General features: G+C 54.5%; 1 protein-coding gene across 1 annotated transcript in view; it reads left to right on the top strand.

Annotated features, from left to right (window-relative positions):
* Positions 1-23661, top strand: part of MNT (MAX network transcriptional repressor) — a 30613-nt gene extending 6952 nt beyond the window's left edge. Inside the window, exons 2-6 of the mRNA XM_066201866.1 lie at positions 2064-2631; positions 4806-4847; positions 5479-5590; positions 20508-20700; positions 22231-23661. Of these exons, the coding sequence (XP_066057963.1) occupies positions 2064-2631; positions 4806-4847; positions 5479-5590; positions 20508-20700; positions 22231-22937 (1622 nt within the window). The 3' untranslated portion in view covers positions 22938-23661. The remainder of the gene's footprint in view (positions 1-2063; positions 2632-4805; positions 4848-5478; positions 5591-20507; positions 20701-22230) is intronic.
* The last annotated feature ends 3257 nt before the right edge of the window (positions 23662-26918 follow it).

Here is a 26918-nt window from a genome sequence, read left to right as displayed (position 1 = left end):
TTTACATAGATTCTTCTGATCAGTAATGCCTGCTTTAACCTTGCTTCCCTGTTGTCTCTGAGCGTTCCTGACTGTGGGAGTTCACTTGGGCTCCTGCTCCGGCGGTGCAGGTCTCGGTGTCCTGGCTGGGTGCTCCGCTCTGCTGTGGCCGCGTCACCTCCAGCAGCCCGGGCGGCTCCTGCCGTCCTCCCCAGACCCCGGCTCTGCCAGGGCTTGCCATTAACGAGCCCTTCGCTGCTCCCTCCTCAGTCTCGGTGAATCCGCGTGGGCTTCGGTCTGTGTGTGCCCGGGGAGGCGGTGCCGCTCGCCTCGGCCGCGCTCTGTCCGGTGCCTGTGCGGTGGCCGGACGTGCTCAGGGAACACCGTGAGTCAGCAGCTCCTCGGGGTTGGGTTTCCTCGTGCGCCCCGTGCCAGGGCCATTGCGTTGGCTCTGGCTGCGAACCAGCAGCAAAGTGGAGCAAAAGATCTGCACACAAAGGGCTTTTCTTTATTTGTTATTAATGTTGTTCGGCTGAACCGCTCCGAAATTGTCGGTAGCTAAGATTTATGTTTGTCTCTGGGGATTCCTGCTGGGGTTTTCGCCACCCTGTGCTGCTTCGCTTCTTTCTTTAAAGAACTGTTGATAATACCCTGAAATATTTTGAGAAAAATACAGAGAAATGCAGCTTTAAGGCTCAGCTGCTGCTTAAGCAACCTCCCTCCTGTTTTGGAGACAGTCAGATCTTTTGCTCACTCACCCTTTACTTGTGCTGCAGAAGTTGAATGAAAACTTTGGATTTGAGTCTCGTATGGATGTGAAATCCTTCCTGATGACAGAATTTCACGTGGTGCTTTTGTGAGTGCTGCAGGGTCAGAGACTGTGGCTGCAGCCCCAGTGCTAGAGCTCGATCCAGAGGGTGATTGCTCCATGTGTGGAGTGAGGACAGTGTTTGTCTTGGCAGCTGGCTTCTTGACCTGGCTCCTGCACTCCTCGGGGAGGTTGGGGTGTGTTTGGGCTGTTGCTGCAGCTGAACTTCAGGAAATTGTGTCAGCTGAATCTGGGTCGGTGTTGCTGTGCGGTCACACGTACCAAAGGGCATTCAGGATCAGGAGTCTTGTCCCTTTTGTTGCCCTCTGTGGTTTTTGCGCTAGGCCCCTCAAAATCAAAGGACGGGTTAGAAAGTACCCCAGTAGTGGCAGGGCCCCAGGGGTGCAAGGGCTGGGCAGCTCTGTGCCTGGTGGGGCCCCTTTCCCCTTGTTCCACGTGTTACGTTCCGTACAGATTCTCTTGAAGATCACTGGGGTTTGAACATAACCTGGTGATTCCAGGTGGCACTATACATGCTCTTCTCTCTCATTTTCTAAATACGCATTCTGACTTCAGTGTTCCAGTCAGGCCCAAGCTTCTTCTGGGTGAGGGTCTGTTTTTAGAGAGGGATGTTTCTTAGAGCTTCCTCTGAATTACCTGATGTCGGTGACTATGTGAGGCAGAACACCCAACTCTCCATATCTTTCCTCTAATCCCTCCCTTGATAAAATAAGGTTTTATTTTCCAAATATTTGTATATTACTGTGAAGAGGTTGCTGCACCACTTTCTGTTGCAGCTCCTCAGAGGTTGTCAGGAGCAGGAGCTGCTGAGCCTCACGGATGGTGGGTTTGGAGATATTTGATTAAGGCTGCGCAATGTCTAGATGCCAGGGCCACTGGCGCCACAGGACTTGTATAAATAAATTTTGTTTGTGCCATGTTCACGCAATTAAAGCCAGAGCCCTGGATTGCATTTGATGAAGTTTATTTTGCTAGTCCGGCCGCACAGATTTCATTTAATTTGTCTGACGTTCTAAAAACACATAGGAACGTACACACATCAAAGCCAAGTTTAGGAGCTTGATTAAAATCCGCAGCAGTAGAGAGGTGCCCTGATGTGTTTGTATCAGTGCAGTGTCCGTTGAGCTGGGATTTCCTCAGCATTGTACGAAACCCAGGGTGTTTTAACTTAAGGATCGTGCCCCGTGCTGGTTGTAGGCCGCGCCCAGGGAAGGTCAGGGATGCGCCATTGCTCACTCTGGGGTTTCTCTTTCAGAGGAGAATGAGAAGCATGAGAAGCTCTGCCTGGAGAGGGAGCGGGAGCCGGAGCAGAAGAAGGCGGGCAAGGCCAGCGTGCCGCGGGCCAACAGCGCCCTTTCCCCAGAGGAGCCCCGGAGCGAACTGCTGGTGCCCATCTCCCCGCCGGGCCCGGTGCCGCTGCCGCCGCCGGCCCTGGCAGCTCCCATTTCAGTCATTCCCATCCCTGTGGTGGCCAGCTCCCCGCAGCAAGCGGCCCAGACCGCGCTGTCCCCGCCGCTGGCGCAGCGCCACCAGCCCCTGGTAAGCGCTCCCGGCGCCCCCAAGGAAGCGCCGCCGGCGGCGCCGGTGATCCAGCGGCCGCCGGGCCCGCAGCTGCCGGACGGGAAAGCCGCCACGCCGCCGTCGGGCAGCCCCAAGCAGCTGCAGCACTACGCGGCGCCCGTGCTGGCCATCTCCCAGCACCATGTGGTGCCGCAGCCCATCCAGCCGCTGCAGCACCCCGCCGCGCCCGCCCCGCTCGGCGCGCTGAAGCTGGCGCCCGCCGACGACATGAAACCCATCGAGCTCAAGAAGAGAATTGGAGGGTGAGTGCGCTGGGGGTGGGCGTGGGTGTGCGTCCAGGAGGGACCCAGCAAAGCTGCGTCCCTCCGGAGCAGAGTGTCGTCAGATCGGGAGTACCAAGACCTGTGGATGTTTAATGTCTTTGAATTGCCGAGAGCGGGGTTTTTTACCTTGACGGGTTTTTATTTTCCTCCCTCACTCCACGCTGTAAGATTCTGTATAAGGATTCTTTTTTCCAGGCCAGAACTGTGCTAGGAAGCAAGTCCCAGCCCTGCCCGTCTGATCTCAAGTGGTATCTCGTGTTATGTTTGGCAAAAGATCCCTGCTTGTACTGGTTGGGGAAATCAAAGTGCACTGCTGCCTGTGGGAGCTTTCGTGGAAACTGGAATGGGATCTGGGAGATGTTTTTCTGAGGGCAGAGATTACCTTAGTTGCTGTTTCAGTTTCTCAGTGCTCCAAGTGCTAAGGGCCTCCTGCTTGCTCAGAATCTTGCAGCTGGAAGGGGCTGAAGGCTGTTTAGTCTGCCCTCACCCTCTGACAGGACTTGTGGCTCTGATGTTCCTCCAGGTTAGTGTTTGTCTGGCTTGTTCTTAAGGACCTTGGCTGATGGAGACCCTGCCTTCTCTGTAGGTGGTTGTTTCCAGGCCACAGTGTCCCAGTAGGGAGTCTGGTATTACTGCTTGTGGACTGGGAGAACAAACCATTCCCTTCTTAGCAGCAATTTCACCTGTGTCCTTTGGCCCCTCAGTTTTCCTGCAGCATAAGTGACCCGGATCTGTTTGGTCTTCCCTCCTGGCTGTGCTGTCTGGGCCTCTGGCTGCCCGCAGCAGGGACGTGTCTCTTGGCAGTGGTGTTGGAGATGGTGTGTGAATCCCATGGGGGCTGGAGGAGATGTGTAAGTGGACAGAAAAAAGGTTCATAGTGTCCACTGGGATGTAGAGATCCCAAAATGCGTAGAAAGAAACAGCGAAAGTAAAGCAGGTAGGAGTTTGTGAAGATAATGGCTTTGGTAAATTGCCAGTGTAATTCCTCTAAGAAGATTGGGATCTTCGGAGCCTGTCTGCTGCAGCAAGGGTCTGTCAGTCTGTGCACTAACCGGGAGACCTGTCACTGGCGTTGTGTGGGTTCAGGGAGCTGTGGAGGGGTTTCTGCCAGCACAGGGGACCAGAGCAGGCTGCACGGGTTTGGCTGCCTGGGCTGTGGGCAGTGGGGTGGCTGCAAGTGCACCCACAAACTGCTGCTGTGCTGTCAGGCTGAGCTTTGCCCTGGGAGGTGGGGAGGCTGTGGTGCCAGTGCGGAGCACAGCATCACCACTGCACCCCCCCAGAATTGCTCCCTAAGCACAGAAAAGATGTCTTTTTCAGCCTGTAAGTGTTTAATGGGAAAACGCTGTCAGATATTTGTGACCGTTTATTAAATATGATTACCTCAATGTCCTGTATTTTCAGGCAAAGGCAAATAATTACTTTGCACAGTGTAGGAAAGATACTTGAAATCTCCACATCTGCTAATGTACCTTATCACCAATGTAGCTCACAAACTGAGATAACACGTATTTGTTTGGCTTTTCCTAAAAATACTCCTCTGATTCAGAGAGTGGGTGGACTCAAACCCCAAAACCAGAGACTCCCTCTGGTTTTTCCTTGAGCAGTGACGGGAGAATTCCTGTATTGCTTCATTCCATGTTTATCCTCAGCTGTGTTGTTTCATGCACAGTAAAAACCCAAAGCAGGTGGAAGTGCCTGCCCAATCCTATACACTTGAATTTGAAGCTGCACAAACCTCGTCCCACTGGAGTGTAGGCATGGGTCAGAACCAGGTCAGAATCTGGGCTCTCTGGGACTGTACAAGTACTGAAAATTCATAAAATTCGTGTCTTTCCTTGGTGTTGGTAGTAGCCGTGTCTGCGTATACACACACACATCACACCTGATTGTTTCCTCTGTGCATTATGTGCACTGTGATATTCATTGATGTACATCAATGTTCATCTGATCATCTGATGCACATGTAAAGAATGGGGTTTATCTTAGAACAGTATAGGAGGGGATATATATGTTCGTGATGTTAAACCGGTGATACCTGAACACCTCTGCTGCTTTTGCATCTTGACATACAGACACTGCTGCAAGCACAGGTGCAAGGCAGGAGTTTTCAACTTGACACTGAGCTGACCTTTGTTCTGTTTGGGTTACAGGGTTGGGACCAGGGAAGTACATAATAAATTGGAGAAGAACAGGTGCGTAGAAGGACAGGGGTTTGGGTTATTTTAATTGTAATTCCCCTCCTTTGTTTTTGGCCTATCATCTCTCAATATTTGTTTGGCTTTGGTGGGTTTTTGTTTGTTTGCTTTTTTTTTAAACAGACAACCTGAATAAAACTCGTAGTGACTGTTACTGAATCTTGCAGTATTGCTTGGCTTTCTTATAGCTCAATTCTGCATTTCTTACTTCCCAATATGTTCTGTTTAACTGCACCATTGCATCCCAGCCACCCTGCAAAGCCCTGATCCTGCAAAGCAATAGCAGTGCATAACAGCGTGACTCTTTTGATTTAAAAGGAGTAAAACACCCCAAATCAGGGGTCAGTGTACAGTGTGAATACAGAATAAACGTCCCTTTCTGACCCAAGACTCCTATAAGCCTGACCAGCTAAATTGGAAGTGTGGTGACAGTGAAAGCACCAGCACAGTGAGATGAGATATTTTATTTAAGGCTGCACAGTGTTCCTAACAAAGCTGGGCTGGGGGGCTGCTATGCACAGGTGTAGGTGCTTTGCTGGATTAAGGCCCCAGTTAAGCTCTTCCCTCTTGTGGAATTGGTTTCTGGTGTGTCTCCTGGCAGCTGACAACCCACCTGTGTTTTCTTTAGACGTGCACATTTGAAAGAGTGCTTTGAGACATTAAAGCGCAACATCCCCAACGTGGATGACAAGAAGACCTCAAACCTCAGCGTCCTCAGGAGTGCCTTGCGATACATCCAGGTACGTGCGGCGCCCGTGGGGTCTGCAGGGACCGCAGCTGGCTGTGGAGGGCAGGGGAAAACGGGAGACAAACTCCCCTTCCAGAAGTTCCACGTTAACCACAAATCGTCCTTCCCAGCAGTGGTGATGGCAGGGGACAGGTAATCCAGATGATCTCTGAGATCCAGCCCGAGTGAACTTCACTTGCTCCTTTTGGGCTCAGGTGAATGTGTATGGTTTGGGGAGGTTTTCTGTTTGCTTAACTAAATGATTCAGATTTCCGTAAAGATACGGTATGTCTCAAAATTTTGATGAGATGGACATGTGAGTACAAGTCATTTGCTTGGAGGCAAGGAAAGCCTGGAATCTGAGGTTGCAGCATGGAGCTGTCGGTGGATGGGGCACTACCAGGAGTGAATCTGGGAGAAAGCACAGGCAAAAATCAGTGTTTGTAGCTGGAGGCAAATAAGTGTCAGTGTTCGCTTGTTTAATGTTTGTGAAAGTGATTAATGGTAGTACTAAAGAAATTGTTGTAGATGTCCTGTGAATGTGAAATCAGTAGCATGTAATGCAATTGAAATTCATCTGGAAACTGGAGGAGTTGCTGCATTTATAGTGCAAATAGAGAGCCAGTACACCTTGTACATTTTGACTGGAATAAAGGGTGCTGAGGATTGATCACAATGGACTTTTCCATGGTAAAACAATCTTTTCTCACTTTTTTTTCCCCATTTTTCCTCAGTCACTCTCAAACACCGTTTCACTCTGGTGTTCAGAAGTGCTGGACATTGATTATTCACTTCAGCTTTGCTTCGGAGGGTCAGTAATGCCTCAGAGTTAGATCAGCTCAGCCCTTCTCTTAATTTTCACCAACAGCTTCCCTCAGACAGACTTTGGTTGGGGCAAATTCTGACTGTACCCAGCCACTCTCTGTGTTGCCCAAAAAAGTGGTTTTTGGGGGTTGTATTGAAGCCTAATGGCCTTTAGAGAAGATCTGAGCCTTTCTTTGGGTTTTGGCAGGCTGCTGTTGTAGTTTGTGGGAGAAACCTGTCTGGTGGTCAGTCTGGGGTGTGAAGTCCTGGGCCGGCTGTTCGTACCTGTCCGTGGGTCAGTGCACAGTGCTGTCCGTGGGTCAGTGTGCAGTGTTGTCCGTGGCTCTCCGTGGGTCAGTGCAGTGCTGTCCGTGGCTCTCCGTGGGTCAGTGCAGTGCTGTCTGTCCGTGGGTCAGTGCAGCGTTGTCTGTCCGTGGGTCAGTGCAGTGCTGTCTGTCCGTGGGTCAGTGCAGTGCTCTCCGTGGGTCAGTGCAGTGCTGTCTGTCCGTGGGTCAGTGCGGTGCTGTCTGTCCGTGGGTCAGTGCGGCGCTGTCTGTCCGTGGGTCAGTGCGGCGCTGTCTGTCCGTGGGTCAGTGCGGCGCTGTCTGTCCGTGGGTCAGTGCAGTGCTGTCTGTCCGTGGGTCAGTGCGGCGCTGTCTGTCCGTGGGTCAGTGCGGTGCTCTCTGTCCGTGGGTCAGTGCGGTGCTCTCTGTCCGTGGGTCAGTGCGGTGCTCTCCGTCCGTGGGTCAGTGCGGTGCTCTCTGTCCGTGGGTCAGTGCGGTGCTCTCTGTCCGTGGGTCAGTGCGGTGCTCTCTGTCCGTGGGTCAGTGCGGTGCTGTCTGTCCGTGGGTCAGTGCGGTGCTCTCTGTCCGTGGGTCAGTGCGGTGCTCTCTGTCCGTGGGTCAGTGCGGTGCTGTCTGTCCGTGGGTCAGTGCGGTGCTGTCTGTCCGTGGGTCAGTGCGGTGCTCTCTGTCCGTGGGTCAGTGCGGTGCTGTCTGTCCGTGGGTCAGTGCGGTGCTGTCTGTCCGTGGGTCAGTGCGGTGCTCTCTGTCCGTGGGTCAGTGCGGTGCTGTCTGTCCGTGGGTCAGTGCGGTGCTGTCTGTCCGTGGGTCAGTGCGGTGCTGTCTGTCCGTGGGTCAGTGCAGTGCTCTCTGTCCGTGGGTCAGTGCAGTGCTGTCTGTCTGTGGGTCAGTGCAGTGCTGTCTGTCCGTGGGTCAGTGCAGTGCAGTGCTCTCCGTGGGTCAGTGCAGTGCTGTCTGTCCGTGGGTCAGTGCGGTGCTGTCTGTCCGTGGGTCAGTGCGGCGCTGTCTGTCCGTGGGTCAGTGCAGTGCTCTCCGTCCGTGGGTCAGTGCAGCGCTGTCTGTCCGTGGGTCAGTGCGGTGCTGTCTGTCCGTGGGTCAGTGCAGCGCTGTCTGTCCGTGGGTCAGTGCAGCGCTGTCTGTCTGTGGGTCAGTGCGGTGCTGTCTGTCCGTGGGGCAGCGCAGCGCCGCCCTGGCCGTGGGTCAGTGCGGTGCTCTCTGTCTGTGGGTCAGTGCGGCGCTGTCTGTCCGTGGGTCAGTGCGGCGCTGTCTGTCCGTGGGTCAGTGCGGTGCTCTCTGTCCATGGGTCAGTGCGGCGCTGTCTGTCCGTGGGTCAGTGCAGTGCTGTCTGTCCGTGGGTCAGTGCGGCGCTGTCTGTCCGTGGGTCAGTGCAGTGTTGTCTGGCCGTGGGTCGGTGCGGTGCTGTCTGTCCGTGGGTCAGTGCGGCGCTGTCTGTCCGTGGGTCAGTGCGGCGCTGTCTGTCCGTGGGTCAGTGCGGTGTTGTCCGTGGCTGTCCGTGGGTCAGTGCGGCGCTGTCTGTCCGTGGGTCAGTGCAGTGCTGTCTGTCCGTGGGTCAGTGCAGTGCTGTCTGTCTGTGGGTCAGTGCGGCGCTGTCTGTCCGTGGGTCAGTGCAGTGTTGTCTGGCCGTGGGTCGGTGCGGTGCTGTCTGTCCGTGGGTCAGTGCGGCGCTGTCTGTCCGTGGGTCAGTGCGGCGCTGTCTGTCCGTGGGTCAGTGCGGTGCTGTCTGTCCGTGGGTCAGTGCGGCGCTGTCTGTCCGTGGTGCGGCGCTGTCTGTCCGTGGGTCAGTGCGGTGCTGTCTGTCCGTGGGTCAGTGCGGTGTTGTCCGTGGCTGTCCGTGGGTCGGTGCGGCGCTGTCTGTCCGTGGGTCAGTGCGGTGCTGTCTGTCCGTGGGTCAGTGCGGCGCTGTCTGTCCGTGGGTCAGTGCGGTGCTGTCTGTCCGTGGGTCAGTGCGGCGCTGTCTGTCCGTGGGTCAGTGCGGTGCTCTCTGTCCGTGGGTCAGTGCGGCGCTGTCTGTCTGTGGGTCAGTGCAGTGCTGTCTGTCCGTGGGTCAGCGCAGCGCCGCCCTGGCCGTGGGTGAGCCGGTCAGTCCCTGGCCGGCAGCGGGGTGCGGACCTGGCGTGGCCGGGAGGTCAGGGTGACCCGGGGCCGTGGCAGCGCCGGCCTCCACGTGTGTGGGGAGCACATGGCGAGCACAGGGCCTCGCTGGCCGGGCTGCTGTGAGCTGGCACTGACCCAGGGCCTGTGCAGGGCTGGCTCGCCGCCCCAGGGCGCTGACACGGCACGGCCGTGACGTTGTCACCTCCTCGCTGCTCTGCTCGCCCTCTCCTCCTCGTCCTCTCTGGCAGCTGCTCAGGGAGCATCCTGGGCACTGTTTTCCTTGGCAGCGCCAAAGCCGTGGGGCTGTGACTCAGTCACAGGATTCAGTTGTGCTAAAAGCTTGAGCACTGTGTGTTTGCTTGAAAAAAAACAGAGTATTAGAAATCTGATTTGAAACTTCAGCGTTCGCAAACAAAAATCGTATTTTTAATTTTTCTTTTACTGCAGTTTGAATTTAGGTTTGATCTGTTTCAACAAACTAACGTCTATCAGTGTGGGCATGGCCACTGATCGTGTGCCGGGCTCCGTGCGTTTCGCTCACGGGCTCAGTGTTTCCCTTGAAAAGAGAACAGGGCGATTGTACAGAAGAAATTTAAAAATAAAAGCTCTTGCTCTCAGGGTAGCAAAGTAGTTTTTTCACTGAAGGGGGAAAAAAAGCCCCAAAAACTCAAACCCAAATGAGCTTCACAGGGCAGGAGCACAGCACCAGCCAGAGCTCTGCGCAGCGGCTGTTCTGCTCCTGCAGGCACTGTGACAGTACACTGATTGTTGCAGCCTCTCTTCCTGCAAAATCCTTCCTTCCCCCCTTCCCAGCTGGAACTTCTTAGAAACAGGCTGTTTGTTTCCTTGGCTGGATTTAAATATTTGTATCTGCATCAAATCAGATAAGTTAGAAAGCTAAATTCTGAACTTCCCAGAGAGCCATCATTTTAATTTATCCTTGGACCTGGGCTTGTGCTCTGCAACAGTAAATTAGAATTTGCAATTAAGCACGCTGTTGCACAAAAGAAATGGGGCCCGACGCAGCTGGAAGTTAATAATCCCTTTAGCTGGTGATTCAGCCTGAGGCAGTGCGGGCTGCTGTGCTGCCGCTCTCCGCTGAGGAGGGTGTCCCGGAGGGTCCAGCAGCAGAGCGGCCTCCAGACCCCAGCACACGCCTCCAGCCAAGTCTGTCTGTTCCATGGGCCGCCTCGGCTCTTGTTCTGCACTTCCCTGCCTGCAAAACCTGAGTGAAAATGCTGGAGAGCTCGGGGAAGTTTGTGAGATGCATGGAGCGATGTGGAGAAAGCCACAGTGAGGAATACATGCCGCTTGGGTTGAGGGAGCAGAGCCCTGTGGCCTCGCCCGCTCCTGAGCAGTGTCAGAGGACAGGGCTGTCCCCCTGCAGCCCCCCTGTGCTCTGCCTGTGCCAGGGAAGGGGCAGCCAGGGCACCCAGCCTGGCACACGGCTCACGGCCCCTGCAGCTGGGCTGGCTTTGATTCTCTCTGAAGGATTCCTTCCCCCTGGGAAACCTAGTGGTCCTCTTTGGAAGCTGACTGAAGCCCTTAAGCAAGACTGCTACTCTGTGTTCTCAAACTGTGCCTGTAACTGTGGCACCTGAACACCCTCCAGTGTGGGGGCTTGTTTTCTGTTGCACATTTAGTGTCAGATGACATCCAGGTGATTTGCTCGCCGGGTGACTCTGGGGCAGCTGGCACACAGCCCAGCCATACTCGTCAGTCTTGGGTTGTGCTGCAGGTCCTGCTTGTTGGCCAGTTTCCCCAGTACAATTGAAACGCTGACTAAATAACAATGTGCTTTCAAAATCTGAGATGCAGCTGAGCTTCCCAGGGCGTGCAAAAGGCAAAGAGCAAAAGCCTTTAGAAGGTGTGGAAGCAAGCCACCAGTGTGATCCCAAACCCTGCACATGCTGCTCGGGTATGGCAGAGGCACTGTGGGCTGCTGTGGTCCTACAGAGCAGTTTTGGCTCTGTTTGTGGAACAGACTTTGCTTACAAATTCACAGAAGTCCTCTGGCAGCCCTGCTTGTGGTGTTAGCTATGCTGAGCTGAGGATTTATAGTATGGCCACTTTGTCGTTATTACCTTGGGGACGGGCAGGAAGGGTGACATTTCCTTATGACTTACCTGTGCTCACCAGTGCTGCCAGTCATTCATGATGTTTGTTTATCCTCACCTCATCTCCCTTGGCTTCTCAGGCTGAGGTAACAGTTGTGCACCTAAGAATGATATGGTTTTTCCTATTCATGCTAACAATAATCAACGGATTTGACTCCCATGAGTGCAGAATAAATCCAAAGTACTCTCCAAGGATGCCTAAGTAGTGCACGTAAAAAGCCTTTGTGAAGCCCTTTTTAAGCTGATCTTGTGGAGGTGTGAACAGACCAAATTTTGCGTTGTTTAAATTTTCCTTTTAAGATTCATAGCATCTCTTTGTTTTTTAGTTTATTTATCAGTCACTTCATTGGTGCCTGGGCACAAGCATTCATCCGTGTCTGCACATAGAGGACCAGAACAAGACCAGTGGATTTTTGGGTCCCATAGCAGTGCTTGATTCGGGATTTGGATGTTGATGGGTGCAGAGGGCCCTGCAGCTGTGCCAGACCCTGGTGCAGGGAGGAGCTGGACTGCAGACACAAACCCACAGGTCTCACAATGGTTGTGGTTAAAGACCAGAACTCATTTACATTCAGGCACTGTTGTGTGACTGGATTATTGATCAAAATGCATAAACCAAACTGTGCTGCTGAATCCTGTTAAGTTCCCCACCTTGATGAGGATGGCTGTAACTGTTATTTTTTATTCTGTGCCAGCTCTGAGGTGAATAAACTCATCTTCTGTAAAATTTTTCTAGTAAGAGTCAGGTCCATCAGTACCTGCTGTGCCTCCCTCGTGTGAGCAGCATTCACATGCCAAGCTGTGCTGCTTCATGTTGTTTACCTGACCTGATCCACTGATTCTATCTTGTCTAATTAGCCTGAATCTCAGTGCCAGTAATGAAGGCCTCCAGCATCCGTAGGCTATGGCCATGCAATGTGGTGTCATCTGTAGATTTTAGAAAGTGATGAGAAATAAGACCTTCAAAAAACCAGTGTTTAATTCCCTGCTGTTCCTCCAGCTGCAGCAGGACCTGTCTGCAGGGAGGCTCATCCAGGGAGCCAGCAGGGCATTTTTATTTGCAGGATTGGCCATAAAACATGCCCTGTAATAGTGATTAAAAATGTCCAGCATTTGGACCTTGTTGAGTGATTGTAGGCTGTTTCTTAACCATTGCCAAGAGGGATGGTGATGTTTTTTTTAAAGTATCTCACTCGTTACTTCTACATGAGAATTTGGAAAGGGTGAGTGAAATTGTAAATCTGTCAGTGTGTTTGTAATTGTCAGAGAATCCACACCTGTTCCACTGCTGTCATTTAAGTAGTAGTTTGAAGAAGCACTCAGCGTTGTAAAAACCAAACCAGCCTGTGAGTGGATTGCAGCGCAGGGTTTGGGAATGCTGCCGTGGGGTAGCTGGTGTGTTTGGGGGCTGCTGCTTGTTCTGGTTGCCGCCTGGTGTCAGAGCTGGCATGGGAGGGGAGGCAGCACGGGCCCTCATCAGGACAGTGATAACACTACTTACACTAATAATTACAGCTGGGTTGCATGGGCTGTATTTGGTGTGTGACGTTGCAGAAGTCACTTGCCTTTGAAACAGCAAAAGCCCCGAACAAACCGAAGGCAGCCCCTCAGGCCAGCAGAGGAGCTGCAGCCTGGGCCCAGCTGGGGCAGCAGCAGTGGCGGTGAGTGCCATGGCAGGGTGGGCACCGTGGCTGCTGTGCCTGCAGCAGTGCACAGCCAGGCCCTCCAGCACAGACAGAGGTTTCCACATGGGCACAGCTCTGCCTCGTGGCCTCACACAGGTGCTGGAGTCAGTTTGCGTTTAACAGCTGGGTTTGTGTCCTCCCACTGCCACCATGGCCCTGGCAATGAGGGAGATGGATGGAGAGAAATCCTCTGGTGACCCAGATCAGCTCTGTGGGCCGTGGGTGGAGCTGCTGGGATGTGAGTAACTGGCACTGACCTCCTTAGATGGATGGGGAAACAGGAAGGAGAGGTGGTGCGGGAGGATGGCACCATTCTCTGAGTCACCAGGGCCTCAGACCTGCTGCCGTGGTGTGGGGGAGTTGTTCTGCCAGAGCCCTTGGCTGTTGGGACTGCCAGAACTGTTCTTTGGGAGGGGTCCTTTTCCAAGGGAAGCCCTCACTTCCCTGCTCCCTGGACAGGGTCCCTTCAGGTGTGCAGCTTACCTCTGCCTTGTGCCTGTTGGCTGAGCTATAGTGTAGGAACAGGAGCAAAGGGAGGGCTGCACCCAGGGCCCATCCAAAACTCTGCCTTGGCTCCTGCAGCAGCTGCTCAGAGATGCCAGCAAGGAAAGTACAGAGGCACTGCAGCAAGTGGATGAAGTTGTATCAAGGAATTAAACCAGATCTGCTTACCTGGTGGCAGCCAGCATGGGGCCAGTGACTGGCCTGCGGATGGCTCTGCTTTTCCCTGCTTTGTTGTGCTGTGGGTTCCAGTTGGCTGCTGCCTTTTTTTGTTGGTTTGGTTTTGGTGGTTTTTTTTGGTTGGTTGGTTTTTTGTTGTTGGGGGTTTTTTGGGGGTGGGGGTGGGGGGTGGGGTTTTTGTTTGTTGTTTATTTTTTTTCTGAATTTATTTTTTGTCTTCCCGATTTGGATCGTTCCTCCCCTCTGCCCCAGTGACTGTTTGTACTTTGTCCAGAGCGTGGTGCTTCAGAAGGCTGACTCTGACAGGTTGGTGCAAACAGCCACGTTCCAGCCCTAGTTTCGATCACAGATTATGGCCCGATGTCTTTTTTTATCAGGAGCCTGAGGTGCGGTTGTCAATGTGAAATGATAAATGTAAATACCAACGCACGTCCTCATTTTCCGTGATTGCTCTGCCCCAGGCAGATTTCCTGTTCAGGGAAGTGTTTCTGTCTAGAAGTCCATCCCTACCGCAGCAGCCGGGTGAGCAGTGGTGGGTGGTGCCCACCCCAGGGGGCTGCTGCAGAGTGGGTGCAGCGAGGACAGGCTCCTTCCCTGCCGTCCCCTGCTCGTGCCTGCTGAGGGTGAGGTCACCCCCCGCACACAGAGCACGCCTTGGCTGCCGTCCTCGCCAGGCCTGGGTCACGAGGCTGCTGGCAAACACCCGTGGCCTGGCTCCTGGGCCGGGGCTCACACTCACGGGGGGCGAGGGACAGTCTCTGGTCCACTTTAGAGGCTTTACTTCGGTTTTGGTCCTGCTGTGGAGCTTGAGTTCGAGATCTCGGGAGGCTGAAGCTGGGGCACGAACACTGGGAGCCGGAAGTCCTTGTCCTGTGCCTGCCCCCCACTTGCACACAGGCTGTGCCCTCTCCCAGTCCCCTGGGGACTGGTCACGGTGAGACCCTGGCCGCGTTCTCCCGGTGCTGGGCACGGTCTGTTAGTGTCTTAGGGCTTTGGGTCAAGCCCATTGTGGTGGGGAAAGCAGGACTGCGGTGCTGTGCTGGGCAGAGGCTCCTGTGGCTGCAGTCAGCCGTAGCTGTGGGTGGAGGCACTGCCGGGGTGGCTGCAGCGCAGCGGTGACGTGGTCTGTGGTGGCTGGTGTGCCCCACCTGTGTTTTGCTGTCGGTGGTACCGGGCCGGCACATCCGGCATCGCTGCGGGATCTCATCTCCGAGAGCCGGCAGGATGGAGCGGTTGCCATGGAAACCATGGCTTTGGTTCCCGTGGCAACCGGCCGGGTTCACACACGGCTGCTCCTGGCACACAGAGGGGCTGGTGGGAGCGGCTGTGCGGGCAGGGACAGGGCCGGGCAGTGCTGTCACCCTGGGAGGGCGGGCAGTGGCCGCAGGGGCCGGGGACACTGGCTGCAGAGGCTGGGGACACTGGCCGCAGGGGCCGGGGACACTGGCTGCAGAGGCTGGGGACACTGGGCCGCAGGGGCTGGGGACACTGGGCCAGGCTGGGGACACTGGGCCAGGCTGGGGACACTGGCCCGGGCTGGGGACGCTGGCCCAGGGCGGGGACGCTGGCCCAGGGCTGGGGACGCCGGCCCAGGCTGGGGACGCCGGCCCAGGGCTGGGGACGCCGGCCCAGGGCTGGGGACGCCGGCCCAGGGCGGGGACGCCGGCCCAGGCTGGGGACGCCGGCCCAGGCTGGGGACGCCGGCCCAGGGCTGGGGACGCCGGCCCAGGCTGGGGACGCCGGCCCAGGGCTGGGGACGCCGGCCCAGGGCTGGGGACGCCGGCCCAGGCTGGGGACGCCGGCCCAGGCTGGGGACGCCGGCCCAGGGCTGGGGACGCCGGCCCAGGGCTGGGGACGCCGGCCCAGGCTGGGGACACTGGGCCAGGGCTGGGGACGCCGGCCCAGGGCTGGGGACACTGGCCCAGGCTGGGGACGCCGGCCCAGGGCTGGGGACGCTGGCCCGGGCTGGGGACGCCGGCCCAGGGCTGGGGACGCCGGCCCAGGGCTGGGGACGCCGGCCCAGGCTGGGGACGCCGGCCCAGGGCTGGGGACGCCGGCCCAGGCTGGGGACGCCGGCCCAGGCTGGGGACGCCGGCCCAGGGCTGGGGACGCCGGCCCAGGCTGGGGACGCCGGCCCAGGGCTGGGGACGCCGGCCCAGGCTGGGGACGCCGGCCCAGGCTGGGGACGCCGGCCCAGGGCTGGGGACGCTGGCCCGGGCTGGGGACGCCGGCCCAGGGCGGGTACGGCTGGCTGCCGGCCCTCCCACCTGTGCAGGCTCTGCTCCCTCAGCAGCTCGCGTGGCTCGGGGCGAGTGGTTGGTGTCAGTGCTGTGCTGTGATCAAACTGCTTGTGGCAGCTGAGGAGCGTCGGCCATTTAGCGCCATTCCAAGTAGGAATGCCCAGAATTGAATGAAGTGATGGAGAATCCCCAAATCCTACAGGGGAATGTGGTGCCTTGGCCAGTGGAGGTTTGGCAGCTGGGGCTGTTTGGGTTCCATTTGGGGCTCTGTGGGGACAGCTTGTTCCCCAGCACCCCTCTGGTCCCGGTCAGAATATTTTTGGAGTCAGGCTGGTGGATTCTTGCTCCTGCTGTGGATCTCCTGCACCATGGCAGTCCCAGCAAGAATGAGATCCTTTTCTTAGGATACAGGGATTTCTCCATTACGTGTAAGAATCAAAGCTCTGTGGAGAGCATGACCAGCTGGTCTGGTCTGTGCTGGAGGTCCTGCAGGTCAGAGCAGCTCAGGACCCTCCCTGGCCCAGCATGTCGCACTCTGTGGCACCAGCTGTGATCCCCAGAGCAGAGAGTTAAAGGATCTGGCTTGAAATTGCAAATCGCTCTCCTGATTACTCATTGATGAGGTACTTTCAATCAGCAAATGCCATGTAAGAGAAGAAAAGAGCTGAAATATGCTTTGGAAAACCTCATCATTGAAAGTGTGTCTTTAAAGTGCTAATAAAACGTTTATGAGGGGCGCTGTGTAATAAGGCCCCTAAACCTCACTAATGCCAGCCGCAGGGCCAGCGGCGTTCCTGAGGCGGGCGCAGGGAAGGCGTTGGGGGCATTATTTCCAGTCCTGACGTGAGAGTGAGCAATTTAATTACAGACAGCTATAAAATGGAAAATCCTTTGCAGTGACAAATGACTGTAGTTACACAAGGAGGGCAGGAGTTGGTGTATGGTTTGGTTACCAAATAATGACAGGGAGATGCGCACAAGGACCAAGTAGCGGCTCCAAAGCAGCCAGGATAGTGGGCACAAAGTGGGGAAGAGTTACCACTGGAATTGTGTCAGGCCTTTGCTGTCACTGCAGTCATCTGGTCTGGCTTCAATAGTCCAGGTGGATAAAGGCTGCCAAGGATCTGACAGGTACAGGAGGAGAATCAGATACTCTAGGGGAGTCAAAGCAATTTGTGGATTTTAATTTGGTTGCTGTTGTTTAAATAAAAGATGAAGGGACTTCACCACTGCCCTTGTGTCCTTGTCACTGCTTCCACCTGCACATGGAGCAGCCCCTGCTGTGCCCAGTGCAGTCAGTGGTGCCTGGCAGGGGAGGGTCAGGCCCTTGCTCTGCTGCAAAGGGCTCACTCAGCTTCAGCTCAGCGGAGCTGAGAGTGTTCAGAGTGGAACGTCATCTGCTTTCACTAGAGCCAGCAGTTGATTTGCAATACTTCCCAAGCATCAAAAGCCATCGGTGGATTCATGAGAATATGAGGAAATCCATGATTTCTTCCTGGGGTAGCTCAGCTTCCCCCTTGGCAGGGCCAGGGTCTGCTTTTTTAAGTGATGCTCATGTGGAATTTTTTTTAAGTGCAAAAAATAAAAGAGTTCTAAAGACGTAGCTTCTGTAGGTTCCTCACACTGCAGTGTAACAGTTGCCTGGGCAACCAGGGTTCCCACTTGCTTAACAGGAAAAAAAGAAATGCTACAATGATGGAGACACAGACGTAAGAAGGAGGGTCTGTGCTGGAGCCTGGTGCTTGCAAAGAGCAGTCTGGGATGGGGTGGGCTCAGTGGGGTGAGCCCGCCAGCTTTGGGCTGCCCTCTGCAAACAGAGCAGAGCCTGAGGGGCGTGCCTGGCCTTCCTGGGGCCAGCCCAGCCTGCCCTCTCCCTGAGGAAGCGGGGAAACAGGAATGCTGTGGAGAAACGGATCAGTATTTCATGAGCCAGGTTTAGTGGATCCTTCAGGATCTTGACAAGCAGCTTAACTGTCATAGCAGGTGCCAGCACCAGATGTGAACCGTGCCGTGGTCCTTCCCAGTGGCTGTGGAGGTGGCTCAGGTGGCAGCTCCTGCCCTGCAGCTAGCCCAGGCCTCTGCCTTAATGACATTTCAGATCTTGAAGGAGGGGTGGTTAGGCATTTGTATTAATTCCTTTTATCTCAATTACTGTGTTTGTAGTTTTAAGGTCCCCTCTGCTCTTCTCAGTGCTACCATTATACGCCCATTCTGTTGGAAAATTGCAGAGGCTTGGGTTTGGGGGAAAGTGAACAGTTATATGTTGTTTTAAAGAGTCTGGTTTTGTATTGCATGGGATCCATGGTGATAGTGCTGACAAACTCCTGTTTTAGAAAAACGTCCTGGGGCTCAGTGAGTGTCTCTGAAGGTTTCTTGATGTGCAGGGGCAGGTCGGTGACCACAGTCCCAGTGACTCAGGGTTGGCTGTCACTGTGGACTTTCTGTTGACTGACGGGAAATCCTGGCACCTGATGTGGGCAGGATGATTTGCAGAAAACAATCTGTCAGGAGGCGGATGCCAGGGAGCTGCGTGTCCCCGGGGTGCCAGCGCCACGGTCAGAGGGCACACGGGGGGACACGGCTGCTCCTCCACAGTGAGAGGCACAAAGGCAGAAGGGGCCCTGCTCCCCGTCCCTCCAGGAGTGCGGGTTTCTGCAGTGGGGCCGGGGCTGTTGTTGCTCCCAGTGCAGGGCACACTCCCAGTCCCCGCGGAGCCTGGGAGGGGACCGCACCCACGTGTAGCTGCAGAGAGTGGGGCAGTGCTTGGAGGGGAGATCGGAGGAGAGGGAAGAGGGCTCCAGTTAATCCCACCGGTTCGTTATTAGGCCAGAGCAGCTCAGCCTGGAGATCTGTCTTTACTAAGTGAGCTCCAGTGAATTGCATCCCAGAATAGGTTTTGAAAGATTACCGGTGCCTGCGGCCCATCTGCTGCTCCGGCCACCCCAGCAGCTCCCCTTGGAGAGCGCCCAGCCGCGCCGGGGCCCTGGGAGGAGATGCAGACCCAGCGAGGGGCTGCCGGAGCTGGCGCCCAGTCAAGGGCTGGGACTGCTGGCACTGGGGGAGGCAGAGCCCACAGGGCTGGGCTTGGGCCAGTGCCACCTCCCAAAGCCTGCGGAGTGCCTGCGGAGTGACGCGGTGAACTCCCCGGCTCTCTTGGCTGGGAGACTCCTCCTGGTGCTTGCTAAGGGTTTGCCTGCCTTCCCAGTAATTAAAAGTTTGTAACTAATTACGAGCTGCCCTGCTCACACTTGGTAGTAGTGCTTTCCCCCAGTGCTGGGAGTCTCCTCTCACAGCAGGGAGTGAAGCCAAATCTGCTTGAATATGCGTGTGCTGTGCCCGCTGCGGTGCGGAGGCTGCTGCGGGGATTTCGCGCCTGCTCCTCCTGGAGAGCTGTTCCTGTTCTGTCCTCTGGTGCCCTGCGTGGAGAGCAGCTTTGGGGAGATGCTGCAGAGAGGGGCTGGGCTCGTGTTCGCACAGCAGGTTTAGCCTCAGCCTTTCTTCTACTTGCCTCTTTCCTCATTACATAGGAGGGGAAGACATTCAGACAAGTTCCGTGCAAGTCTTCTTGCGTGTTTAAACCTGATCCAGGAGTGTGCACCTTTCTCGTCACCTTTGCCTTCCCCTCCATCCCTCCGTGTCTCACCCTGAGGGGATCAGGGCGCACGCAGCACGTGGCTTTTCTGGGTCAGGCAAAATGCTTTGGCTGCACTCGATAGGAAAGAGGCTCTAAAACTAGCCTGTGGATTTGGGCCTCAGCCATGTGGGAATCTCTGGGCTACAGGTCAGGGCTGGTGCAGAGCCAGGATTCCCAGAGTCCCCGTCCTCCCTTCCTGGCTGTCCCCATGGCTACCTGCCTGCAGTGGGCTGCAGGTCTGCTGGGCTTGCCCAGGGCAGAACTGTGGGATCGTGGTGTTGGCCTGTCTGCTGCCTGCTTTGGCTTGAAAGGCGACAGGAGAGAAGGAACTGCCCCCTTTACCTGAAACCCCTTTGTTTTGAGGAGCTTTTAGCTGATCCAGGGGGAGAGGAACTGTCTCCGTTGACACACCTGCAGTGGTTGTGCCCTGCTAACACACATTGTTTGGCTCTTTTAAAAAGACTTCCTTTATTGCTATGAGCAGGACAAAGGTAGCGGCAGGCGCTGCCCTAATCTGTGTCGCCTTAGGCTGCGTTAAAGGCTGGCTGAACAGGCTTTAAGGTCCTTCCCAGCAAACCTGCGAGCTACTACACTGAAAGGCATGAGGTCAGGCTCTGATTGTACTCATCCTGGAGAACCTGAGAGAGAAGTAAAGAGATGTGTTAAGGAGACCATGAGCCTGGTCCTCTGCCAGGTGTGGGGTTTGCTTTTGAGCTCAGCGCTTGCCAGCAGTGGGGGAACAGGAGCATCTGTGTGGGCTCCATGTGGCTGGTATTTTCAGAAGTATGTGTGGGATTTAAGCTCCCAGTGGTGAAACTTGACTTCAGAAAATGGACAGTCTATATGTGGTTTTACAGATTTCACCTAATTTTGTCTCTTTTATGCATATAGTAAGTGTTGCCCTGGGCTGGGAGACCAGATCTCTCACTGTGCAGTGCTACACTGGCTTAAAAAAACAGGCCGTGGAATAGTTGATCCCCCCTCAGGTGTGTGTGGTTGCTGGTTCTACCATCCACCATCTCGAGATCAGGAGCTCTTGGTGTGGTGTGTATTGCTTGGAAGCTCATCAGTACTTAGGCTTTTTGTTTCCTTCCAAGCATTTCAGTTTTGAAGGCTTGTCAGTTTTCCCTCAGAATGCAGAAAGCCTTCAGCTAGAGCAATACTTTAGGTGCCAACTCTTGTCCTTCCCTTTCTGCCCAAATTTGGCAGGCGTAAATAGAGCTGAACACATTTTACACCGGCATAACTGGCAATATAAGATAATGAGCTGCGGACACGGGAGTGACCAGGTTAGTGTAGATTATTCTTGTCTTTGTTCTCATTGTATTTCTTTTTCTTTTCTCCGGCTTTAGACTTTAAAGAGGAAGGAAAAAGAGTACGAGCACGAGATGGAGCGGCTGGCGAGAGAGAAGATCGCGACCCAGCAGCGGCTGGCAGAGCTGAAGAACGAGCTGAGCCAGTGGATGGATGTCTTGGAGATTGACAGAATTATTCGACAGACAGTTCAGCCAGAGGATGACCAGGCATCTACCTCGACAGCATCAGGTACCCATAATTGTTCTCTTTTTTTTTGTAATCATCACGGAAGGTCATTGACACAGTTACATTGGGGTGGTGGGGATCTTCATTTAGCAGCGTCAGGGTTTCTTTGCATTCCGAATAAAGTAAAAGGTCTTGGAGTGTTTGTAATGATTGATGTTGGTAATAACACGCTGCTGCTTGTGTGAAGTGAACCGAAATTTGTGCATCAGTGTCAGGTAGATACAAAGTGCAGGTTTGCACATCCAGCCTCATTGTGGAGATAAATCCCTGCTTTCCAAACTTAGCTTTTTTTCTTGCACAACTCTGCAACCCTGCTCGTTAGAAGTGGGCATCCTGGTGTATTTGTGTGGATGTGGGAGGGTGTTCAGCACATACAGAAGAAGGATTTGGTACAGGGAGGATCACCAGAGCATTTGAACAACTTAATGAGCCTTCACATTGCGTGAGGAGGATTCACAGTGAAGATGAAATGACACTAATGGATATCTGACGTGCGGTTCCAGTGAGAAGTTTCTGTGAGATAGGAGAGTGCATGCTTCTGTCCACACCAGGGATCTGCAGCAGGAAGAGTAGGCAGTCTGTGGACGTAGAGCTTTCCAGAGACACGGAGGCTGCAGCAGTGCATAACCACTCACAGCAGCTCCTTCAAGTCAGCGTTTGCTCTTGGCATGCCAGGCAGATACCGCAGGTTCTGGGAAGGGAAAACCTGAGTCTGTTCAGGCTCATCGCCTCTGATCGTAGGAGCAGGCTCCAGGTGTAGTCTGATGGAAGCTGGGAGTGTAGCAGTGCTTTATTGTTAGAAGTTCCAGCTGTTCCCTCTGCAGTGGCCTCTGCTGAAAGCGACTGCATCAAGCTGCTGCTGCCCAGAGCCTGTGAAGGGGAAGTGTCTTCCCTGGTGTTCCTGCTGCTTCTCTGTCTTCTGAGATGTTTATTCTCTGCTGCATGGCTGGCACTAGAACAGGCAGTGCAGGATGCTGGGCTTATCCTCCTGATCTCAGGGCTAGTATGTTCATGTTTTGCTTCCTCAGTTCCTGGGCTGGACAAGAGTCCCATTTTCCAGAACCAGACGAGAGACTTGCTGCCATGTTTCTCCATGGCTGTTTCCTTCCTGCTCTGGGAGCAGAAGGAGTGGTGCCGATTGGTGGAACAACTGGCCAGGAAAGGAAACCCTGTTCCTTTTCCCAGGAGGAGCTCTCTTCAGCCCAGACAGCTCAGCCAGGTGCTTTCTGTCAGCCTCCGCTCGTGGTGCTCCCCTTGCCTGCCCAGTGAGACCTCTCAGCCTGTTGGGAGCACCCGGCTCTAGCTGGGTCTTTGAGCTGTCACGCCTGCCTGGCTCTGGGTCCTCGGCCCGCAGGCAGCGCGGAGAGGGCTGTGCCGTGCCGTGCCGTGCCGTGCCATTGTGCCACCAGCCTGTAGCTCAGTGATGCCTCCTGCACATCTCTTCTGCTGATGCTGCCTTTTAGGGAGCCTCGTTGGTCCAGTTCGTGCTCTGCTTGCTTTTTTATGGGAGTTTCTTCCTTTCGTGTTTTCCAGAGGGGGAAGACAACATGGACGAAGATATGGAAGACGACAGGCCAATGAACTCATTACCAAAACTCACCCAGCGCCAGCACCCAGAGCTGCTGAAAGCCGTCCCCCCCGGCGCTGCTCCCCCGCTCCCCACGGTCCTGCCCCCACACGTGTCCATCCAGCAGAAGCCCCACGCCCAGCCCTCCCTGCAGACACAAGCACTGGTCCCGCCGCAGGCGATCGTCCCTGCACAGACTCACATCGTGGCGGCCTCGACCGTGCAATCGACTGTTATCGCCCACACGGCCACCACCCACGCCTCCGTCATCCAGACTGTCAACCACGTCATTCAGGGTCCACAGACCAAGCACATTGCTCACATTGCACCTTCCACGTCCAGCCCCGTGCAACTCACCACTGCTGCTCAGCCCATCGGCCACATCACTGTGCACCCGGCCACCATCAACCACATGGCCCACCTGGGCCCGCAGCTGCCCATCTACCCGCAGCCCGTGGCCGTCAGCCAGCCCGTGGTGAGCCACATCGCCCACACCATCTCGCACCAGCAAGTGAACGGCACGGCGGGGCTGGGCCAGCCGGCTGTGATGGCCAAGCCGGCCGTGGGCGCCCAGGTCGTGCACCACCCGCAGCTGGTGGGGCAGACGGTCCTGAACCCCGTGACTATGGTGACCATGCCCTCGTTCCCGGTCAGCACGCTGAAGCTGGCCTAGAGGGCGCGGCCCAGGGCGAGGTCTTTGTTGGGAACCTTTCCTAAGGAAACTCCGTACATTCCAGCCGCGTCCGGCTCGGCGCAGGCAGCGCGGGAAGAGCGGGAGCGGCGGGGCCGGGCTGTGCCGGCTGCCCGGGGCCCGCGACGGGGCCGCCCCGCGCTCGGAGCTGCTCGTCTCACAAACTTCAGAGACAGTTGTTCATGGTGATTTTTTTTCCTTTTATGTGTAATGAGTGAACTATGGATATGATGTTCTTAAGACTTTAATTTTGCCCTCTTACGTGTTGCTTCTTTGTAGAATAAAAATTGCTGATCTCTTTATCGAGACGTTGCGTAGAATGGGAAAAAAAATCATAGAAGTCTATATTTATATATATGTGTGTATGTGTGTGTATATATATGTATATACATATATATATAAATATAACATTTGAAGGCCTTTTGTAAGGTTGATTATTTTGCAGGATTATGAGACAAAATTCATTTTTGGAGGAAGAAGACAGAGTGTCCTCTCTAAACAAGAAACTATAAGATAGATGGTTTGGTGGACCAGAGTACAGTGACAAAAAAACCCCAACAACAAACCACGAGTCAAACCATGTTAAAGGTATTTCCCATCAATATATTACATTTCAAAAACCATCTAAAATCACTGTGACTTGTTATGGCATTTTAAGGAAATTCTCTGTCCTGTCTAATAAAAGGAAAAAGAATACACAACCAGACTTGATTTGTTGCCATTTTATAAATGACTTGATTTTTATAGCTATGTCAAAAAAATACTGTTTTTTATTGTTTTAATGATTGACTATGCTTTGTTTGGATGTTTTTGGGGGAATTTGTATTTTGTCTGGCTTGGTTTGCTGATGCAATAATTGGTTTTGCAGATCTCTGTGCATGGCCTGGCCCTGGTCAGGGTCCCTCCTGCCCGTCCAAGCCCCCCCAGGTTTCTCGGGTTTGTTGTTTGGCAGAGGCACAGACTTTGTGCTGGCATCTTGCAGGGTGTTTCTGTGGCCTGGTGAACGGAACCTGGGGCGAGAAGACCAAGAGAAATGAGGTAGATTTGCTGCATGGGTTAATGTTTGTTAGTTCGTTCTGTCCTGACCACACTTTGCTGTGGGAACCGGCGGGTTTGGAAAGGGATAAAAGGGGATGTGGTTCCCTTCCAGAGCGCAGGCAGTTCAAGCAGCTTTGTTCCCTTTGACAGGGAAGCAATCTCTCCTTGTGCAGGATAAGGGCTTGCCGCAGGAGATCAGTGCGAGAGCTCGTGTCTGACAGTGAGACGTGCACCAAAGAACCCTCGTCCCTCAGGACCTTCCCGTTCCCCTTCCCGGTGCTTGGGGCAGACCTGTCTGAGGTCAGTGGCAAATCCCAGAGAGCCAGGAGAGGAGGAATGCTGTTGTGCTGCTCGCTGAATGTTCTGGTCCTTGCGCTGTGGTGTAGTTACTGCTGTGAATGATCTCCATGCTGTCTTCCTCTTTCTAAAACAAGTATTCCACAGTCCTTACTGCAGGCAAGAAGCTGCTGTAGCTGCTGTTCCCCTCGGGCAGCGTGGGAGGATGGTCCCACTGTGCCCGGCAGCTCCGGGAGGGGAGAAGGGGTGGCTGAGCACCAAACCTCGCTGCCTGGCTGTGTCCAGGGTGGGGCTGAGGCCCCTTGCAGGAGAACAGCATCCATACTCTGCCCAAACGACCTGCTGACTCTAGCAGGACTTCTTTAAGCCTGTTAAGGACTGGGTGTCAGGGCTGTAACTGAGAACATCTGCCTGTTCCATACTGTCCCCAGTTAAAACTGATCTGGGGGCAGGAGAAATGACTGCAGAGGTCAGGGGTCATTGTGCCTTCTGAGCAGGTGTCACTGGGAACTGTGTGAAGTCTGTTTATAAAGCCCCTGTTACCATTTGTTTAATTTTTCTTCCATGCATCCTTGAGTTCAGGAAGCTCTTGGCTGTGCTGCCAGCACAGCTCCTGCAGAGTGGTCAGACCTTGAAGGATTTAATTTCTTAGAACCCCATTTAAGCAGATCGTCTGTTCTCATCCCAGTGCACCATTAACACTGGAGGATTCCCCGAATTGCCAGGATTTAGTTGTCCTTTGTCCCTGCAGGTGCTTTCCCAAGGAGGCAGTTGTGTGCCAGTGTTTGAGTGTCAGGGTTGGGTGTCGGTTCAGTTTCTCCTCATCAGAAACTCCTCAGCGCTGAGTCTGTGCAGCAGGGTCACCTCCCTTCTGAGGAGGGAGTGTGGCTTTGCCTTCTGCAGCAGCGTAAGGAGGGGAAGGACTTGTGTTCCTGCCTTTTGTTACTGTTCCGACTCACGAAATAACAAATTCTCCTCATTGAAGGAGAAGGAGCCGGGTTGGGAATGAGCTCAGTGTGGGAGCATTGCCCAAGCCCCAGGGAGATGAGCTTTCTGCTGGGTTAGTGAGTGGCCCGTGCTGTATGGACTGGGGTGCTGCTGTCCTCATCTTCTGCTCCCTTATGGTTTAGAGCAAAGAGTGGCCCTGCCTTGCCCAGCCCTGGATCTTGGCCAGTTTTTCTTTCCCCTTGGAGTTGTGCCACGCTGTCTGTCTGATCCCCTTGGTGGGTGTTGGCCTCCCCATTAGGAACATCCCCCTTGGCCAGCCCAGGAGCTGCTCCAGATGTCCTGTGTACCCCTGCTCTCATCTGCCTTTTTCAGGGCTACCAGAAACATTTCTTGGGATTTTTCTTTTTGTTTTTTAAAGTCAGCAAACTTCTTTCTATTCTGTGGGAAGAAGAGCAGCCATAGCCCTTCCTTCTCCACCTCTGTTACTCCTGCTCAGAAACTTTGGATTTACACTGATGCTCTTAGAAATCCCGTTCAGTACTGTATGACAAGGGGCACTTTAGGAATGTCTCTCCTCCTTTGATACGTGTTTTCCCTATGGAGAAAGCTATATATAAATATATATGTACACTTGGGGATTCATAAGATCCAAGTTGTCCCCCCCAAAAAATCAATAAATATGAAGTTTACAAGAAATCTCTTCTGTTGTTGAATAATGTTAGTTATTGGTAACCATGCCACAGAAACAATAGAAAATGGGGTTTCTGCGTAGTAGTTTGAGAGGATTCTCTGTCCTGTCACGCCTGGCTCAGAGCCGGCTGGTCAGTGGGGATGGCTCTGCCCGGGGCCCTGGCAGCCCACGCGCTCCGTGTCCTGCTGCCAGCGGCCAAATCGTGCTCAGGAGCTGGACCTGTGCTTGGAGCTCAGCCAGCACGGCCGGGGTGTTTGCAGCTGTGTGGGCACAGGATCCCGGGATGGGGAAACCTTGTGCTGGGCTGAGCCTGCCTGTTCCTGCCAAAGCCACTTCCAGCTCGCCTGCCAGGGACGTGCAGGCAGAGGGCAAGGAACACAAACTGCTACTTTAAAATGATCCTGAAAAGAGCTCTTAACGCTGACACTTTAGATACAGGAATGTATTCCTGACCTCACCAGTAGAAATTAGCCAGATCTGTTGTAGTTTATCTTAGGAAGGGAAGTGATCCGATTTCCCATGTTCTCTGCAGTTGCTTGTGTGGGGTCCGAGGGGCAGCGGGTCGTGTGTCCCTGGGGGCACGGCGGGGGGCAGCTGCTGACCCACATTTCACACGGGGAAATAAGGGCTGGAGCCGAACTGCTGCCGCCGGGGTTTTTCTGCACGACTGTGTGTGTGTGTGTCCATCTGTCTGTCCGTGCTGGGGCTGAGCGCTGGGTGTCGAAGGCCAAAGGGCTCCAGTGTCACCACTGGGCCCCTGGCCACTGGCACGGCTGGGTTTTGGTTTCTTGAGCAGAGCTGGACAGAGGGACGGCCCTTTGCAGAGGCCTCTGCTCTCCAGACGCCCACGGCGTGTCCGGAGCGTTCACCATCCCACTGAGCCGCCTGCTGCTGTTGGGCTCCTTGTCTTTTCTTTCTTTGTTTTATTTCAAAGTGGCCTTCTGTAACAAAAGAAACAAAAAAAATGCCTTTGGGTGGTTTAGGTGGAG

This window comes from Chamaea fasciata, unplaced genomic scaffold, assembly GCF_029207755.1.
Source record: "Chamaea fasciata isolate MVZ Bird 193981 ecotype frontalis unplaced genomic scaffold, bChaFas1.0.hap1 SCAF_21, whole genome shotgun sequence".
In the NCBI taxonomy this organism is placed as follows: Eukaryota; Metazoa; Chordata; class Aves; order Passeriformes; family Sylviidae; genus Chamaea; species Chamaea fasciata.
The sequence above is the reverse complement of the archived record's forward strand: the minus strand, read 5'-3'. Positions and strand labels throughout refer to the sequence as shown.